Genomic DNA, 18195 nt, shown 5'->3' with positions numbered 1-18195 from the left:
GTGCCCTAATCATCCTTTTCCTTCTTTTCTTTAAGAAGATGACAATCTTAACTTGCCATGTACTTAGCAGTGGTTTCTACTCCCCTAGGATTAAGCCTTGAAGGGGCTCTATACTCAAAGCACAATAGCACTGAGCTGGGGTGGCTGTGGACCTCCTGCAAAAAAAAAAAACCAACTCCCATGAAGTCCAAATGCAAAGCTGCAGTGACACTGTAGAACAGTCATTCCAACACACGCAACTTCTGACCTACCACGAAGGGTCCTGTCCTGCGAGGCATTAAAAAATAGTGTTTTGCATGCACGGTGTATGCACAGGCAGTGGAGTGATGTCCATCACACACGTGATTTCCTTGCTCTCTGCGTGTAGCCAAGGCCCCTGAGCAGTGCAAAGGCTTGGCCTAAAATGTGTTGGTAGCTCAGCTTCCCAGGGCTGTGGGAGGCCGAGTCCTGGCTTTGGAGAACAACTCCCCTCAAAGGGGAGGGATTGGCAGTTAACCAATCTAGGAACAAAACCTGATGGACTCCAGAAATGTCAGGAATGCTTGAGGTGTCATCGTGACAACAGTCCCATTGATTTTGGCTCTGCTTGCTAAGTACAAACAGTGGGAAAGCACAGCTCTGTGCAGAACCTTGATGAGGTTTTAAGGGAGTTGGCACTGCAGAGAGCCAGAACAGGAGAAGGGGGAGCTGTGCTGGGTGGGCAGAAGAAATCCTGGAGACAGGGAGTGTATCTCCTCAGAAATCACCCTTCTTCTTCTTTCTCTGCTTGTTCACATCGGCAGCTTTAAATGCAAAGTTCCATAACATCTGCTTCCCTCTCCCTTGGTGTTCAGCCCCTCCCTCCACACAAGGAAAGGCCTCACTGAGATAAGTGAAAGCCATACTGCCTTGCCAGGGTGCCACAGAAACACAAGAGCTTCCAGACCAGTTTAAGCAATGACTTAAGTCAAATAATGACTTCCCAGCTGTTCCCCAGCAAAATGTGTCACACACAGGGGGAAAAACATGCAAATGATTACAGCGCAGCAGACGCACAAGCATTTACATCAACAGTGGCAAATAAAAAGAGCAGCCTTCACTATTACATAGGGTGGACATTAGATGCTGAAGCCCTAAAGGAATTTGTTTCAAAAAAATCAGCAGGGGCCCAGCTGACCATCACTTGATTATATCACTAGATATTGATGATTGTCCCAGCTTCTGGGGAGGAGGACAGCACAGGTGGGTTACATTAGTCAAAGCAGATGACAAAACCTTGTTGCAGGGTTTCAGATACATAAGAAGGGCCAAATATCAGCATATGCAGAAATGCAGAAATATAGAATCAGGAGTCATGAATGGTGTATATAATCAGGAATTTATGAATGGTCTGCTCATTGGATCACTGACTCAGCAACTACTTACTCAAATAATGCAAACTTTTTTTAAAAAGTACTATTGTTTGCTCACCTGAGAGCTGAAAAAGCAACTCCTTGAATTCTCTGAAATCTAGTACATTCTGCAAATTCACAGGGCCACTTCCCAGAGAATACACACAAGGGTTGCCTTTCTTCCCCCAGTGACACTCCCATTTGTGATCAAGTGTTTCCCCTTGATTTAAAACTTACCACATTCATGGCAGCAAGGGGCAAAAAGCATTTGAAAATCATGTTCGCAGTACTTTCTCCCTTCAAACTGCAAATGGAAAAAGATCTGAGTGTTAGAGGGATGAGGAAAACGATCTTAACATAAAGGCTGTAACACCCTGGAGTGTTTCCAGATACAATTAGGTAGTAAAACATGAGGGGCTGCACAAAAGAGCTGCACAAAAGAGCTGCACAAAAGAGCTGCACCATGAGCTACAGGTGCTAGGCATTACATCCACCCACCTTAATTCATCTATTAGCACGTAGTGTTAACAGCACACCATTCCTCCAATACTGCCAAGAGCGTAAGGCATCTTCTGTCATCAATTTACATCACAAGAGACATCTGAATTCTGAATTTTGACAGACTGCTGAAACTCTGATGCAACAGAGCACATTCTGAGCAGGAAGTTAGCTAACAAAAACCTCTGGGCAGTGGGAGGGAGAAAGCATTTTCCCTGAACACATTTGATGTCTTCCTCACTCCACATTTCCTGCAAGAATGACCCAGCATACTGAAGGCAGTAAGTACGGTGGGGGTAGGGAGAGGAAGAATATCCAGGGACAGAAATCTTTGATTTTATGGAGCAGGACAGCCAAAACATGAAGGGAAATAAGCCTTTTCCTTCGTGATGCTTATTTCATAGAATCATAGAATCATTTAGGTTGGAAAAGACCCTTAAGATAATCAAGTCCAAATATTAAGGAACAAAGTTCACTACATGGATCAGATTAAACTGGGTACTGGTCTTAAGGGATTTGGACTTGGATCTGAATTTTATCACAGCTTAGATGAGTTCAGCTACAGTTCAAGCTCTCATATAAAAAAACCCTATATGGAATTAAAAAAATCAGCAGCGCTGCATTAGTAGCTTAGCCAAAGAATATGTAAAAACATGTAGGCAAGTATGTGCTGAAATGAAGGGAAATGTTTAGATACCTTCAGGCACCATCATTACCATATACAAATGCCAACTAGCATGTCAAAACCAGATAGATAATATTAGGTATGCTGTAAAATGTTTGGATTTGAATGTCTCAGTTTAAAACTGTGTTAAAACGAGGACAGCAGGAAACCTCGCTCCTTTCATTTTACTAAGACAAAATAAAATGAATAGCATAAAATACTACCCACAAAGTAAGTTTTTGTGCCTGGACAGAAAATACAGCAATGTGTTTCAAGACTCTTTTACACTATGAAATTGCAAGGATTAAATACAATATAATAAATACTCCTGCAACTGGCAGGGTGGGGATCTAACGGAACACTCTCAAAGTCACTGGTACTTGAGATTAGAAGACTCCTCTGCCCAACCTGAATTGCACCTATTAGGAACAGAAAGACATGAGCTCAATACAGATTTTCAGAAGTCTACTAGGAATTTATCAAGTGCTATTTCAGTGTAATACTGTAAACAGATTTTTTTTTTTTATTTCAGCTTTTTAAAAAAATAATTATAGAGAGGCAGAGGGCTATTATTTTCTCAAGGAGTAATGGAAATTATTTGTTCATTGTGAATTGTGCTTGCTTCCTGCTGGATGAAATCCTTTTCAAACTGAAAAAAAAAATTCAAAAGCTTCCTGTTCTCTGTAAACAGGTGGTCCAATGCGGGATGCTTAGGTTTGCTAGGATTTTAAAGTCACCACCACATGTTGATCTGGACAGACCAAACAGGTTTTCTTCCCCTCTGGTTTACGTCAGATAGGTTGGTTCCCATTCAGTCTTGTTTGTATTTTCAATCTTCTTGGCTCATTTGTGCTGCCCTTGTAGATGACCTAGCAGTTATCCATCAGAGAAAGCCCTGAGTTTCCGTAACAAATCTCACAGCACATATTTCAAAAGCAAGGTCGTTTCACTGTTGTATGCTGGAAGTCCATGAGTGAGATGTTTTATGCAGAACAATTTAACTGTTACATAGCCACCAGCTTGTCTGCGTGTTTTTAGCTAACTTAGTGGAAAGACACGCACAAAACCCAAGTCTTGAAAGATTCTCTCTCTAAGGTAGTTTCTGGTAAAGCCCATTTTATGAAAACACTCGAGGTGCAACTGGAATAGAAACAAACCTGACAAGCACATTGCAACTGCACCTTCCTTTCATCTTCTTAAAGGTTATTACAAACATAGAAAAAAACAACCAAACTGAAAGAAACTTCCTCTCACTTAAGAGATAAAAGTCACGCGCCATTCCATATTATTTCGTTATTATGATAAAAAAACCCAGCAACAACAACAACAATAATATTAATATATATTCCCCAATTATAGCTGTTGTGAGTAGTCCATAAGGATTTTGCTGTATTTCTTCCGTTGTGGGATGCACCTTTCTAAGCACTTCCCTCTCCCCCACCTCAGCACAGTACAGTGCAGGCTGGGATGCTTCTGAAAGGAAACAGCACAAGGCTCTTGACAAACACTGAGACCAGGGGTATGACTTCTCTCATCTAACCTCCCCTGTCTGAAGGTGAGGTGTCCACACTCCCTAGTGGGAGACATGGGTAACCTCTAGTACGGAGAAGCTATTCTAGGACCTGAGAGTAATGTGGGTTGGAGGAAATGCCCACTGACTGATTACAGTGGGGCCACCCAGTCCCTCTGAGTGCACTGCAGGCTGCCACTGAAGGTGTCCATTTAAGCCGTCTGTTCTGCTACCTGCAGTGCTACCTGCACTGAGACTCTGCAACAGCTGCTCTAGGGAATAGGTGATGGAGTAAAAGCAAACCAGAATTGCTACCACTTCATACCTGACAGCAAAGCAGAGCAAGTTTGGAAATTCTGCTGGCATGTGCTTGTGCTAATCTTTGTTTAGGTTGAGTGCATAAAAAATCTTGCTAAAATGATGCTGCAGAGCAAATTGGAACCTTTATACCCTTGCAGGTCCTAAACCAACAGTTTCTGTGCCATATTAGGCACACGGTTCTCAGGAATCCAAATTATCATTTCTAACGTAGGCTCATGAGGACATCTACAAAACTCCTGCTATGCTGTGCTGACTCCAAGCTGCAGATGGGCACTGCTCTGGTGTGGTGCCACTTGTGCCAGAAAGTGACTTGGCTCCAGTGCCAGACCACAGCAAGCTGTGCTGATCAGGGTCCCTGCAAAGCAGCCTGGAGACATCCCACAGCACAGGAGACCTGCATCTCTCTGACCAGCTCAAGCCCCACCCATGGAACACAGAGTGAAAGCTTATCATGGCAGCGTTTGAGGGCAAATGTGATAAGCAGCTTAATGACTAACTGGGGGAACTCTGCAAGTCTTGCAAAAGGCAGGGTAACAATATTTGCCTTCTCAATTGCTAAGAGATGGAAATCAGTTCCAAGAAACGCTAGCTTAGCTACACCAGGCACAGAATAAATACAAACTCATACTGGGCAACCAACAATGCCTGCATCTACCCATGGGGAACCTGCTCAGAAAAACACATTACCTGGAACACCTGCAAACACATCCATCTTCTCAAAGACTGCATTAAGGCAGTCCGAGGAAGATACCCTTTATGCCTGTCTTCTCCAGTCACTTTTCCTTGACAGTGATACAGATTATCTCAAGTCCTCAGAGCACTGTCAGCCACTCCTGAGCAATGGCCAACCTAAGCCCACCTTCTACCTGCTTAGGGCTGTCCCTTCCCCTCACAGAATCACAGAATGGGCAAGGTGGAACAGACCACAGTGGGTCATCTGGTCCAACCTCCTGCTCAAGCAGAGTCAGTTTAGAGCATGTTGCACAGGACTGTGTCCAGACAGTTCTCCAGTGAGGGAGTCTCCACAACATCTCTGGGCAACCTGTTCTAGTGCTTGGTCACCCACACAGTAAAAAAGTTCTTCCTTATGATCAGATGGAACTTCTTGTGCATCAATTTCTGTCTGTTGCCTCCTGTCCTATTACTTGATACCACTAAGAATAGCCTGGCTCCATCCTCTTGACACCTTCCCTTCAGATAATTATATACATTGATAATAGTATACTACTACTTCTCGGTTGTTTCTTCTTGAGTCTGAATAGGCCTAGCTCCCTCAGCCTATCCAATGTTATTTTACTTCTGTAATAGTTGTGGCAAGGAGTGTCTATGCTTAACTGAAACTTTCCACTTTCTACATAACATTTCTCAGGCTACCCAGCCTGAAAAAAAATGCTAGCAACATAAACTAAAACACATTTAGTACATGGTGTTATTTTCATTCCCAGGACAATCTACTGTCACTCACTTCTGACATACTGCCTTTGAGAGCAGCACGTTTCAATAAGAGTGCTCAAAGACCAACTGTCATGAATATGAATGTTAACAAGATAGTAATAGGAAGGAAAAAATGCTTGCATCCAATATACCTAAGATCCTTTCCTCTGCTACAGATTCAGGTATAGCCACCCAGAAGCACCCAGAACAACAGGGAGATTGTAATGTTCCTGAAAGGTCCAAAACTAAGACTTTATTACCACTGCAGTCCTTGTCCATCCCCTAGGAGACAGGCTGTCCAGAGCACGATTCTCCCAAACTTTCATCTTTAACAAAAGACCATTCAGCATTCTGAAAGAGGTCCCTGGAATATCTCATTGCTTTTTGAGTCAAAAAAAGAATGAATAAAGTACTCATTATTTAGAAAAAATACATTTTATTGGTTTAAGACAATTTTATTAACACAATTACAAATATTTTAGTTTTGAAACATCTGTATCACTTTACATTTGCCTCAGGTCTTAACATGCCAGGATGGACTCTTTACTGCGCCCGCAAGCACGCAGCAGCTCAGTATACATTAACAATTGTAAATCAATGTGTTAAGTATCTAGGGGGTGTTCTTCTGTTTTTATTTAATTAATTCTCCCTTGCAGCTCACCTTTTGATGCCCTATGGAACATTAGTCATTTACCACAATTTCTGCAAGATTATCCCTGGCACACAGAAAGGTCTTTTGATCCTCAAACAAGGTGAGAGAAAGCAAATCCCTAGGAATTCCTTCTGACAGTCTCTTTTTAATCCACACTCCTCCCTCAGCCTCTCCTCATCACCACATAACATGGGTCTGTAAACTTAGAAATGCTCTCTTGCCATAAGGATATCCCCTGTCTGTGAGAGCACAGACTTGTGCTTTTAACATACTGTTCACCTTCATTTTCAGATCATAGTATGACCTAAGTCCTGTAACTGCTACCTTAAGTTGGACTATAAGCTACTTGAGTGGGGATCTTATCTCTCAGACATTAATTCCCTGACCAGTCTAAAGCTTTCAATAAAGCCACTTTTTACCTGCATTTTCTCCTGAATCCCCATAACAGGGGAGTGTAAAAGAAAATAACACTAATACTGAAATACCCATCTGAGCTGAGGGCAATTGACCTGGAGATGAGAAATGTGAACAGGAACAGGTTTTAACCTTTGAAAGTGTGTTAAGAACTGGTAATTTTAGATGCTCTGATATGTTAGAGTTGACCCTAGACAGGCCCTGCCTGGTTTGGCTTCTACACACACCCTGATCTCAGCACGCTGACTTACAGGTCATCTCTTTTCACATGCCGAGCTGGCTTCACTCAAGTCAGCAATAAACCTCCTATGGCCCACAGGATGCTGGGATTTCCCTCTATACAACTTTCTCCTCTAAGAAGTATGCTTTCTGTGTGCTTTTGGTACGATACATCAGATTCACAAACCACAGGGAAAAAAATCTGCACTGAAGAAGAAATATCCAGCAGTTTTTTCTCAGCTCTGGTAACATTAGGCTCCATATTTAAATAAGGTTATATATACTGATGTCCTTCAAATTAGCACCGAAATGCTTCCTGGGTTTTTTTCTCCCTTTTCATGGCATACAGTTTCAGAGACCACTTCTTGTCATAGGATTTTCTGTGCTATTGATCTGCCTGTAGCTAATTCTGGTACAGGAAAAAAGGCACAAGACAAAGGCTGGCGGTGAGAGGGGCACTCTGCCCTACTTACCTCATAGAAGAGCCCTTCGGGGAACTGCTGAAAGCACTGGGCGCAGACGAAGCACTGCTCGTGGTACAGCTCACCATTGCTGTTGACTATTTTCTCAGCAGGGGCAAAGCCACCCCTGCAGCGCTCGCAGATGGCATTTGCAAGCGCGTTCGCCATGTTGCTGTTAATAAAGAAGAAAATGAAAAGAAAATTAGCCTAAATAGGCAACACCACTGCTTGTGGGTCTTTTTTTTCCCCTAAGGCCAAACTGCGTCAGCCTAATGTGAGGCTGCTCAATACAAGTTTTTCGATGGACTTCATGGCTTGTAGTATCCCCTTAGAAATAAAACTACCACTTCTCCCTGCTCCCAAACTCTTTAGAAACAAAATTGTCGTGATGAACACTAATTAATTCAAAAACCAAACAGAAATGTTGTTACAACAGAAATGTTATAAATTTACAGGCTTTTAATGATGAGAAAAGACAGGCAATTCAAAGTACTATCAAAATTGTTATATACATTAGAATTACAGAAAACAAGGGCAAGTATTAACAATAATTGAGGACTAGCACCACATAGGAAAATATAAATGATTAACGCTAAAGCAATTCCTAATTCTAAAATATACATGTAACAGCATTAGTTCAAAGCTCTAAATAAACAATGTGAAAGAGTATGCAGTATCTAGTCTGTCAGATATTAATAACAACCACAGTAGGTAAACAATTATCCCTTATACAAGCTCTGCATAGCTTGAAGTCATTTTACAAATTTAGTTTGAAGTCATGGGATTTTTGATTGGTTTGTGAAGGTTCATCTCAGTGAGCTCAGCTCACAGTGTGCCAACCCACAGCCCACTCCAGGCCATGTTGGAGGATGGGAATGCTCCAGCTGCCCCACTGCAACCCACATCCAGGCCAACACAAAGTCATAAACCCACACCGGAGGTGCAAAAAAATAGTCAAATAGCAACCTTGGTTGCTTCTCAAAGGCATAGAACCAAAAAATGGCAGGGTGGTAGCTGAAAAACATTAGAGGAATTAGCTGCTTCACTGGGTTCATGTCCACATCTGCAGAAGACACTATAGCTGTGTTTCAGTTAATTAAGGCCAGGAAAAGGCTCTCTTGATTTTTTCTTTGCAAACATTTTATTACTCATATCTAGACTCTCAAAGCTATGACTTTCAAAATCACTTCTCTGTCCCAATACCCTGTGATAGCAGAGAGCAAATATAGGGCAATGGTCTAGTTTCATTACAATCTGACCTCAGCTGACAAAATCACTGACTCAAACATCTATTTGGAAGATTATTAAACAAGTGACATTATTTTAAACTCATGTGCACACATGCACACATTTGGGTACAGCTGTCATGCTGTACCTGTAAGTGCAGAGCCCTCAGTCCTCTGCAAGATGCCAAGCCTTCCTTTTTATCCCCACAAGGGGATAAGACCTCTTGGCTCCCACCAGGTTCAATAGGAATTGAATTCATTCCTTGCACACCATCCAAGGAAACAAGCAACTACCTAGCATGTGGTTCAAAATGGAATGCGTTTTATCTATTTCTTACACTGTCTCACAGACGAGCCAAGGTCACAAAAGATGCAAGGTCACATCTGACCAGTTATCCAAATATCCACTGCTCTTCCAGTGAAACAAAAGTGGGCGAATTTCACTTGAAGATCAGAGGGAGGATAGTCTCATCCACACGCAACAGACAGACCTATGGACAAACTGCAGTGACTGTACATATGAACTGTGATTAATTATAAAGCTCGCTAATAGTCTCCATGGATTGTGTATGCTCTTTGTGAGGGAAGACCTCAGTTAATTTCCCCATCCTCCTTACCAGTCTAAATGAAGAATAATCACGACAGAAACTGGGACCTCTCATCATCACTTCAACAGTGCTCGAGCACTGAGGATGTTAAGCTCTGGCATACATAAAGGATAATCCAAGCAAAAACATGAAACAAAGTTCAAAACCAAATGAAAACACTAAGTTTTCCTCCTCAGTACACAAAAGTGCCTCACATCATATATGCAAAATCAGTGATATATGTAATACTTCTGCATCGATGAAGCAGTTTATCCATTTGCCCAAAATAACACACAAACAACTTGAAGGCAGAGAGACTACCTGACAAATTCCAACCCCGTTTTAACTGCTGATAAAAATTTCTGAAGCAACTAATGATGAAATTTAAAGCAACAACTCCAATTTTAGTTGACAGTTACAACTGGTAATGTTTCAAGCAGAAACAGGGGCAAAGGTTGGGTAAGAGAATAGCTTGCACAGATCTCAGATAATAAAATACGTAAGTACAATACACATGCAATGTCACTGCAGTTACACTCCAAAGCTGAACAGAACCAACTTACAATTTTGCATAGAAGTCACAGAACTCTTTGTAGAGTTTTATTTCACTGTGCCTACGTTGCAATTTTGACACTGGTTTCTCGCCTTCATTTCCTGCAGAGTTGTGAGCATCGGGAACAGCCTTGTATGCAACCTCTTCATCCTCTGGGATGGGGAATGGGTGAGCTCTGTGCTGGAAGTCCATCTCTCTCTGATTGCTTTCCTGGATGTATATATTCTGTGCTTATACTGCAAAGAAGCTGTAGGCAAAGCCTGCAAAACAGTATGCTGGACTTCCCCTAGTTCCCAGCGAAGTGATTTAGTTTCACAGTTCCGTGTCATGTAGCCAGAGCTACTCAGTGCCCTGACAGAGCTTCAAGTTAAAAGTTCAGTGGCGGGGCGGTGAGCCTGTCACACTGTGATTTACTGAGGCTGGCTGTGCACAGAGAAGCACATTTTCCTGCCAGGCCCTCATGTAAACTTGGATGCTGGAAGGGGTCTTTGCTGCTGGCTACTGACAGAAGCTGCCCAGGAGAGCTGTGGTGTGAATAGCCTATGTGAGCAAATATGTTCACCACCAAACTTGTCCACAGCTACTTTCTGCTGAGGGGGGAATAGAGGTAGATTCAAACAATATTTTATCATGGGCAAACCAGCAGTGGAAAGCACAAAGAGAAGACTCCTGTCACTAGGTAAATATTGCTTTAATGCTACAGTATATTAATTATATTGAAAAAATGCCTTTAATGTTCCGCTTGTGTCTTCTGCTGTCATATGCGCTGAATTTATCTATAGGCATCTTTCTTTGTGTCAGCACTTTGGAGAAGGGACAGGTACAGATGGATAGTTACGTTTATGTTGTGCTTCACAGCCTGCTAACCAAACTGCCACGTATGCTATAATGGGCAATATATGAAGGAGAAAAACTAAAGCTTTATTTCCAGTGATGTGCTGCATTTAGAGTGATTTCACGTAAGAACATTTACTGAAGTAATTTGCCGTGGATATTAAAGAACTGAGAAAGCAAGACTAGGAAGAAAGAATGAAAAATAATTATTCCTTCACCACAGAATGCCCTCCTAATGTTGTAATTATTTTATGTTCATATCTATTTAAAAAAACCTGTTGTGCACCACTTACTAGGGAAAGCAGGGTCAATCAGTTGCTGATCTGCAGCTAGTAACTGCACAACTGCAAGCTTTCCCTTCTTGAAGCACAGTCCTTGTGGCAGACATGGGATACTTGGCTTCCTGCAACTTTTAACTGCAGAAAAGGCAGGCTTTTGGAAAACTCTCCTGAGTAACTACCTCTGCCATTGGACTGGCTCAGCCTTGTTTGTAATCAGTCGAACTGCAGAAGCGCATGCAGTTTGTGCTCACGACACACAGTACCTTGGTATCTGAAGAATCTGCTAGTCTTCAAGGGGGATGAGAAAGCAGAGGATGACAAGGAGATGAGCAGAGAGAACAAGTAGAGAAATTAGGACAAGAAGATCAGAAAATCACACAATCATCTTTGAAAAAGACTTCAAGATCACTGAGTACACACCTTTTAAATACCTCCAGGGTTGGTGACTGCACCACTTCCCTGGGCAGTCTGTTTCAGTGCTTGACAACCCTTTCCATGAAGAAATTTGTCCTAATCTCCAATCTAAACCTCCCATGGCACAACTTGAGGCCGTTTCCTCTTGTCCTGTCACAGGATATGACAGAAGGTCCAATCAAGGCTACAACTTCTTAATGCACCTTCACCTTCCTAGAACCTACTACTGAGGGTCTGGTTGATGATGGGTTTTGGCCGTATCTCTCAGCACTGGTTGGGACAGCGTGCTCAGTCAGCGTACAGCAGCCCACACACCCCTCTCCCTGCAGGCCTGAGCTTGCACATAGCTGTCTTCCCGCAGCCTGGCCAACACAGCCCTGTTGCTGCTGCCAAATTTGTGGGATGGGTTTGATCAGGAGTCTTTCCTTCACTTCCCCTCAGCAAGGAGCAACCCCTGGGCAAGCTATTCCCTTGAGTAGGTGAGACCCAGGCAGCATGACCCTGCTTATTTACCCATCTGTAGGTGTGCTTACGCATCCTGCATCAGAGCTACCAAGAGTTACATGCTGTAACAGGCTAAGGAGGCTGCACCCACACCACTGACACAGCTTGGCTGCAGCTCAAGCCCTATTTTTATCTGTCATGGGGCAAGTGATGCTCAGGCTGTAGCCCTAGGCCACAAAGATCTTGCCAGAGCACCGTTTCAGGAAACAGTCCTGGAACAAAAGGTTTCTGTGACCGCTGGAGCACCAGTGATGAAAACGAGCAGTGTTTGACAACAGATATGCAGGCATAGTGATGCTGGCTCTTCTCCTCCATCTTGCCTCCTAACATTGTCTGCACCGGCCAATGCTGAGCTTCTGTGGGTACAAACAACTACAGAGAGACTGACTGCAATGGACTAAACATGCTGATTCATCCAGGGTTAGTGTAGGTGTACCAAGACACTAAGATAAGAAACAGCAAGTAAGTCTGTCTCTTCCCCTTATTGCTGTTTCTCAACAGTTTCTCAACTGTTTTCCTGTGTTTTGTACCAGATCACTTGCAATTCTGCTGAGAGGCTGCTGCTGCAAATCAAGACAGCTCTGGTTTTCTCCTGGTGGACTTCTACAGTCCTTACAGTAATCTGAAATCCACATGTGACCAAGGTGACTGGAAGCCACTTGTGCTGCCTTGTGTCCTCTGTTGTCAACAGGAAAATATTTGCTTGCTTCTTCGGCTGCTGTTGAGCAGTCTTCTGCGTGGCTGTAGCAAAGCAAGTAATATGGCGAGTCAGTGCAGTAAGATGTCCATCCAAAAAGCCTGTTTGAATTTTCCTGGTTTTTTTCCAAAAGGCAGTCCTACAAGATAACAGGACTCCATATGTGCAGTAAGTAGAAGCCCCCTGGTTCTCCAGGCATATTACCATTGCTGTGGGTGGAATGACTCCCAGTGTCTTCCATTAAGCAAGAAAGGAGCTTGACAGGAGTTTAAAAAGGGACTTTCTGCTACTGATGCAAAACACAGTTGCTACTGTGAAGGTTTGGTAATCCTCAAATCCAGCACAGCTGGCCATCTTTCTCTTTTCTGTCATTTTGCAGGAGGCGTGCTGCCAAGATCTGAAATACGTAGTTAAAAATACACTGAATTTTCATTAGGGAATTCTAGGTTACCCTGAGGTGAAGCCAACTATGGGGAGTCAGAAACATGTAAGGGGTCGTTGATTTGCAGCAGCAGCTTCCCAAGGGCATTCTCTGGGATCTGGGACAAAACCTACCAGCCTGTTGTTAAGGGCGCAATGTTATGGAGAAAAGGGAGAAGTTGAGTGTTTAACTGGAAAAGGTATGCAGGAATTAAAAAGACAGAGTCTCCCTCTGGCACACTGAGGATCTTATCAGAAATCAAAATTGATGGGAGGGAAGGTGCAGATAGAAATGGCAGAAGAGTGAAGTGTCCCACTGTGCACTTACGGAGAAGGGATTTGGAAAACAATAGCAAAAATAGCTGCACTGCTTCATTGCTTCATTGCTGAAGGATAACTGCCACCTCACTCGACCCTGCTTTCTCTGGAGTTGTCAAATCTGGCTGCCTGTGCTGGTGGATGCCAGAGGCAGATGGGGACTCTTACAGAGAAGGCTGGTGGCTGGCCAGGCCTGCTGAGCATTTCACTCTGTGCCACAAATAGACATGCTGAGCAGTCACGGCTCCAAACAAGGTGCTTGGCAAAAGCAGCTGCTGCTTGGCAACCCACTCGTGCCACTGTGAAATATCACTGCATCACCAGTGCTGTTGAGAGGCCAAATGGCCCATCAGGACATGCCGATGGATGGGGGGGGGGAAAGAGTAATCACAGTGCCTCCCTACACTTCCCCTGTCGGTACGTGTGATTGTGATTTCATTTCAATGGTAAATTAACAGATGCTATGCAACGGCTCTCACACGCAAAATACAGAACTACTTTAACAGAAATCTGGCTGCAAAGTATGTGTGGGCTCACAGTGGCCCGCTCTGATTTCTGCACCAACACTTGAAAGCACTAATTGACCTTTTGTGTCTTTTTTTAATTGAAATTAAAAATACCCTTGGGTTCTGGTTGCTGCAATAGTTTATCTCTTAAGCAATAAAATACTTTCCATGTTAAGCTAGTCTCCTAAAGCAGTTTGAAAGAAGGTATAAATCTTTTCTACAATAGAAGTGCCCGTTAGAGGTAGGATTTTCACGTGTCCAGCACTGCTCTAACTTCTGTTTCTATTAAAAATGACAGAAAGCTGTCTTGAAACCACTGCAATAAAAAGTAGGTGAATTTTGAGTGCTCCTAAAAGTTTTACCCTATAGTCTTCACCACAAAAAGCATAATTAAGCTTATGTGGTGGGAGTTTAAATAGGGCAAACAAAAAGGCAACTCTGGATGTTTCATATACTTCAATATAAGTTTATTCTAGTATAAACATGTCCAAAAAATGCTTTGGTCTCCGCAAACAGAGAAGGTTCACATTCCATCTCTCCATAAGGAAGTAAATATAACTGGAATAGACAGGTAAGCAGCACCTTCCCACACAATGTTTTACCAGCCATTCAAGCACAGTGGAAAATCAGCCTCTGATGGAATTTGTAGAAAAGGAGAGCAGTATGTGAGAGTAAGACTTTCCTGTTGTAAGTAATATTTAAAAAAACTATTGTGTTTTCTTCTTGCTGGTTACAAACCTTACCAAATTAAGCCATGTTTTGTGTAACTAAGTAATGACTTCTTCTGAGTACTCTTTAAAACAACTGGTGCTCTTTAAAACAATCATCTCTTTCTCCCCCACTATTAATTTTTTTAATCCTACGCAGACAGGAAAAACAAAACAACAGAAAGATACAGTATCATGTATGAGAAGCTCATGATCTCTCCATGTGTTGCATGAGACACAGCATACTATTGGTTATTCTTCAAATCTGCACCCTGTGTAGCTGACTGTAACGTACATTTCATTATGGTAAATATACCATATTCAAATTCTTCCAACTCTATACATTTTAAAGATGCATTTACACTGATGGATTTCATGTAACAACATTTATAGCCCTACTTCCAATTTAAGAATAAGAAAAAAGGTCAGCTACTCAATACTAGGGGCTGCACATCAAATGTCTCTGAGGCATTCATCCTGAAAAGAATGATCTTTTTAAGCCCAAAGAGACAAGATCAGACCCACTCAGCTCCAAAAAAGTGACAGGACAAGAGGAAATAGCCTCAAATTGCATCAAGGAACGTTTAGATTGAACACTAGGAAAAATTTATTCACTGAAATGGGTGTCAAGCATTGGAACAGGCTGCCAGGGAAATGGTGGAGACAGCACTTCTGGAAGTATTTAGAAGTTGTGTAGATATGGCACTGGGGGACACAGTTTAGTGGTGGACTCGGCAGTGCTAGGTTATCAGTTCGACTCGAGGATCTTAGAGGTCTTTTCCAACCTAAATGATTCTATGATTCTAAAATGCTGCAGTAATCTTGTATCTCGAGTAAGTTTCATACCATCAATATTCAGTTCATGCCATCTGTCACTGAAATCCACCAAAAATCTTCTGCCGATCCTTAATGCAAAGGCAAATGCCAGGCTTTGATTCTACCTGAGCCATCTGCCTGCACTACGTGCAACCAATGTTTTGATAAGCTGAACAGCATGACCTGAGTGGTTCATCTGGGAGCTATAATTAATACTATGACTCAACATAACACACCACCTATCAGGTGAAACTTCCAGTATGTCCATGCAGCTTCTTGTAAGACAGAGAACTGGAACACCAGGATTCCCAGCTCACAGCAACATCTTTATTATAGTTACGTTTGCACTGGAGGCACCACACTGAGGACCAACCCTCAGCTTTACTAACCAGCTCATCACTTTTGCACACATCCTTTATTATTACTTTACTACTATTAGTCTACACTTCCAGTAACATAATCATTTCTCACCTTCATTAGTTTGTGCTCCTATTTTATATAAGGAAGTGCAAACTTTTTCATTTCCTGAATTAATTTGTTTTGAGCTGAAGTAGAATGTGTTAAAGAAAATACGACCTCAGCTGCTCATCTTCTCTCGCACACATATTAAATTGTAATTATTAGTCACTCTAGGTTTTGGTTTTATTTTTCTCTCCCTACATTCGCTACGGCATCACCAGGCTTTAAAACCAGCAGAGGATGGCAGACAGCTGAGCCATCTTCAGTTAACACTGCAGGAATTAAATAATGGCCCTAATATTCAATAGCCAAGGGAAAAACCAGATGCCATTTATGTTCCTAGGAACATGTATCAACAAATAAAGCTAATACAAAATAGCACTGTTTTCCTATTTTATTATGATGTTCTTAGCATTTAGGGTAATACAAACGGAAGGTCTTCATCTTGTACTTTACACTTAGTAGCTACTCAATGCTAGTAGCAGGCCTGTCAAGCAGGAATGCATCTTAGTAGCAGTTCAAGCAAAGCAAGACTTCCATGCATTTTGCTAAGGAAAGGCTTTGGTTACTATTGCCAGTTTTTTTTAAAGTAACGGTTTCCACCCTGTCATGGTTTAGGAGAGTCACTCTCTAATTTAGTGACACCCCCAGCCCCAGTCCCTCTCTCGCTTTTCTCTGTGGTTCAATTTTCCCAGAGGCTGGTGCATGGTAGGGAATATGATATACCCACTCAATCCCGTGCTCTCTAGCCCATGTGCCTATGGGGCTATTTTTGAAATCAGTCCTGATATCCAACTCAATTCCCTCTGGAGTGCCATGTTGCAACAGGACTTGCTTGTCAGTGCCCAAGATGCTATTCCGGGTGGTGGTGTGTGAGGCACAGGGTATGTCTCCAGCCTCCTCGGCACACAGCGCTTGGCTTGGTGGGTTTGCAGCAGTGTGATGTAATCAATCTGCCAGGCCTTCCCATATTTGTATTTCGACCACTGTCCACAGTGCCACAGAGGCTTCACCTGCTTGGCCTGCTTCATTGCACTTCATGTTTCAGTTATGGATAACCTGGGAGAGAGTGTCCATGGTTAAGTAAGTCCACCCTTCAATCACAAGCCCATCTGTATGTTGCATCTCTTCCCTGATGACCTGAGGCGTCATGAGCCCACCAAGCCAGAAATAATTCAGTCTTATGTTGCCAGTCCTGATCCACGTGAGAAGCTTCAATCTCGGCAGCTCAGTTCACCTGTCCATTGTTGAAAAGCTCTTCAGTAGCCTGACTCTTGGGTACATGTGCATCTACATAACAGACTTTTGCAGCCAATTTCTTTACCTTGGCAGTGACATCTTGCCACAATTCAGCAGTCCAGGTGGGTTTCCCTCAGCACTGCCAATTTGGTCTTCTTCCATCAGTCTAGGCACCCCCACGTGACTTCATTCAGGCCACGATACTGTCAGTCTCCACTCTCCACTGGACTTAGGCACTGGCCATATAAGACTATTAAAGGATGAGCGAGTCTTGCTGACCACTCCCTGGCTCTCCAATTCATGAATCATCTCACGGATGGGAATCATGGAGTCTTGGTGTGATATTGTCTACAGTGCACTATTGTGGTAGTGATTGGTACCTGCTGTTCTTTGATCCTCAGCAGTCTCACAGCAGAAGCATATTCTGAGAGACAGCCAAGGTATTCAGCTGTCTAATTTCCTCTGTCTCTACAGCAGCTATCCCAAAAGCCCAATGATGCCCTTTTGGGTCCCTGAAATACCCTCTCCTGAGGTAATCTATGCCAAGGATGCATGGGGCCTCTGGGCCAGTCACAATGGGTTGTTTTTGGCATTCATTCCCAGTGAAGCTCACTTCAGCTTCCAGTACAGTCAGCTGTTGGGATCCCCCTGTCACCATGTCTGCTAGCTTTGCATTTCCTAGAACAGTTCAGAGATCTCAGAAAAACAAAATAAAAAGAAAGGGAACCCAACCTTCCAGCCTTTAAACTGGTTCTTCCCAGTGCCTGCAAACTGGTAACTTCTATTAAATGGTAATGCTGGAATAATTTAGCTCTTGTCTCCTGTGTGTAAATTCACTTCAGCGTGACAGACTGCATTCCAAGGACAGCTTAATTATAATGAAAAATAATGAGCAATCACAGCCCGTTTTCTGTAGAGAACACCTCTGATTCGGCATCATCAGAACTCATGAAAACAAAAGCAAAAGAAACCTACAACTTACTTTTAGCCAGCTAATGTTGCAAATAAGAGCAATGAAAATCCTAATAGTTATAATCATTGAAGCTTAAAAATTTACTAAAATCACAGATTAAAGAAGAACAGTGCTTTCT

At 42.7% G+C, this 18195-nt stretch overlaps 1 protein-coding gene across 11 annotated transcripts in view; it reads right to left on the bottom strand.

Moving 5' to 3' along the window:
* LIMS1 (LIM zinc finger domain containing 1) overlaps positions 1-18195 on the bottom strand; it is a 70567-nt gene that overhangs the window by 9142 nt on the left and 43230 nt on the right. For 9 of the 11 annotated variants that reach the window (XM_050331286.1, XM_050331282.1, XM_050331285.1 and 6 more), the window contains exons 2-3: positions 7556-7715; positions 1608-1674 (exon numbers count right to left, since the gene is read on the bottom strand). In XM_050331286.1, the coding sequence (XP_050187243.1) occupies positions 1608-1674; positions 7556-7711 (223 nt within the window). In that variant the 5' untranslated portion in view covers positions 7712-7715. Of the gene's footprint in view, positions 1-1607; positions 1675-7555; positions 7716-9919; positions 10216-18195 lie in introns of those variants that run through there. The other 2 variants (XM_050331289.1, XM_050331290.1) reach the window with 2 other exon arrangements.

The sequence above is a fragment of the Myiozetetes cayanensis genome, unplaced genomic scaffold, assembly GCF_022539395.1.
Source record: "Myiozetetes cayanensis isolate MyiCay16 unplaced genomic scaffold, myiCay2020 scf5-8, whole genome shotgun sequence".
Lineage (NCBI taxonomy): Eukaryota > Metazoa > Chordata > Aves > Passeriformes > Tyrannidae > Myiozetetes > Myiozetetes cayanensis.
This window is presented reverse-complemented; position numbering and strand designations above follow the sequence as displayed.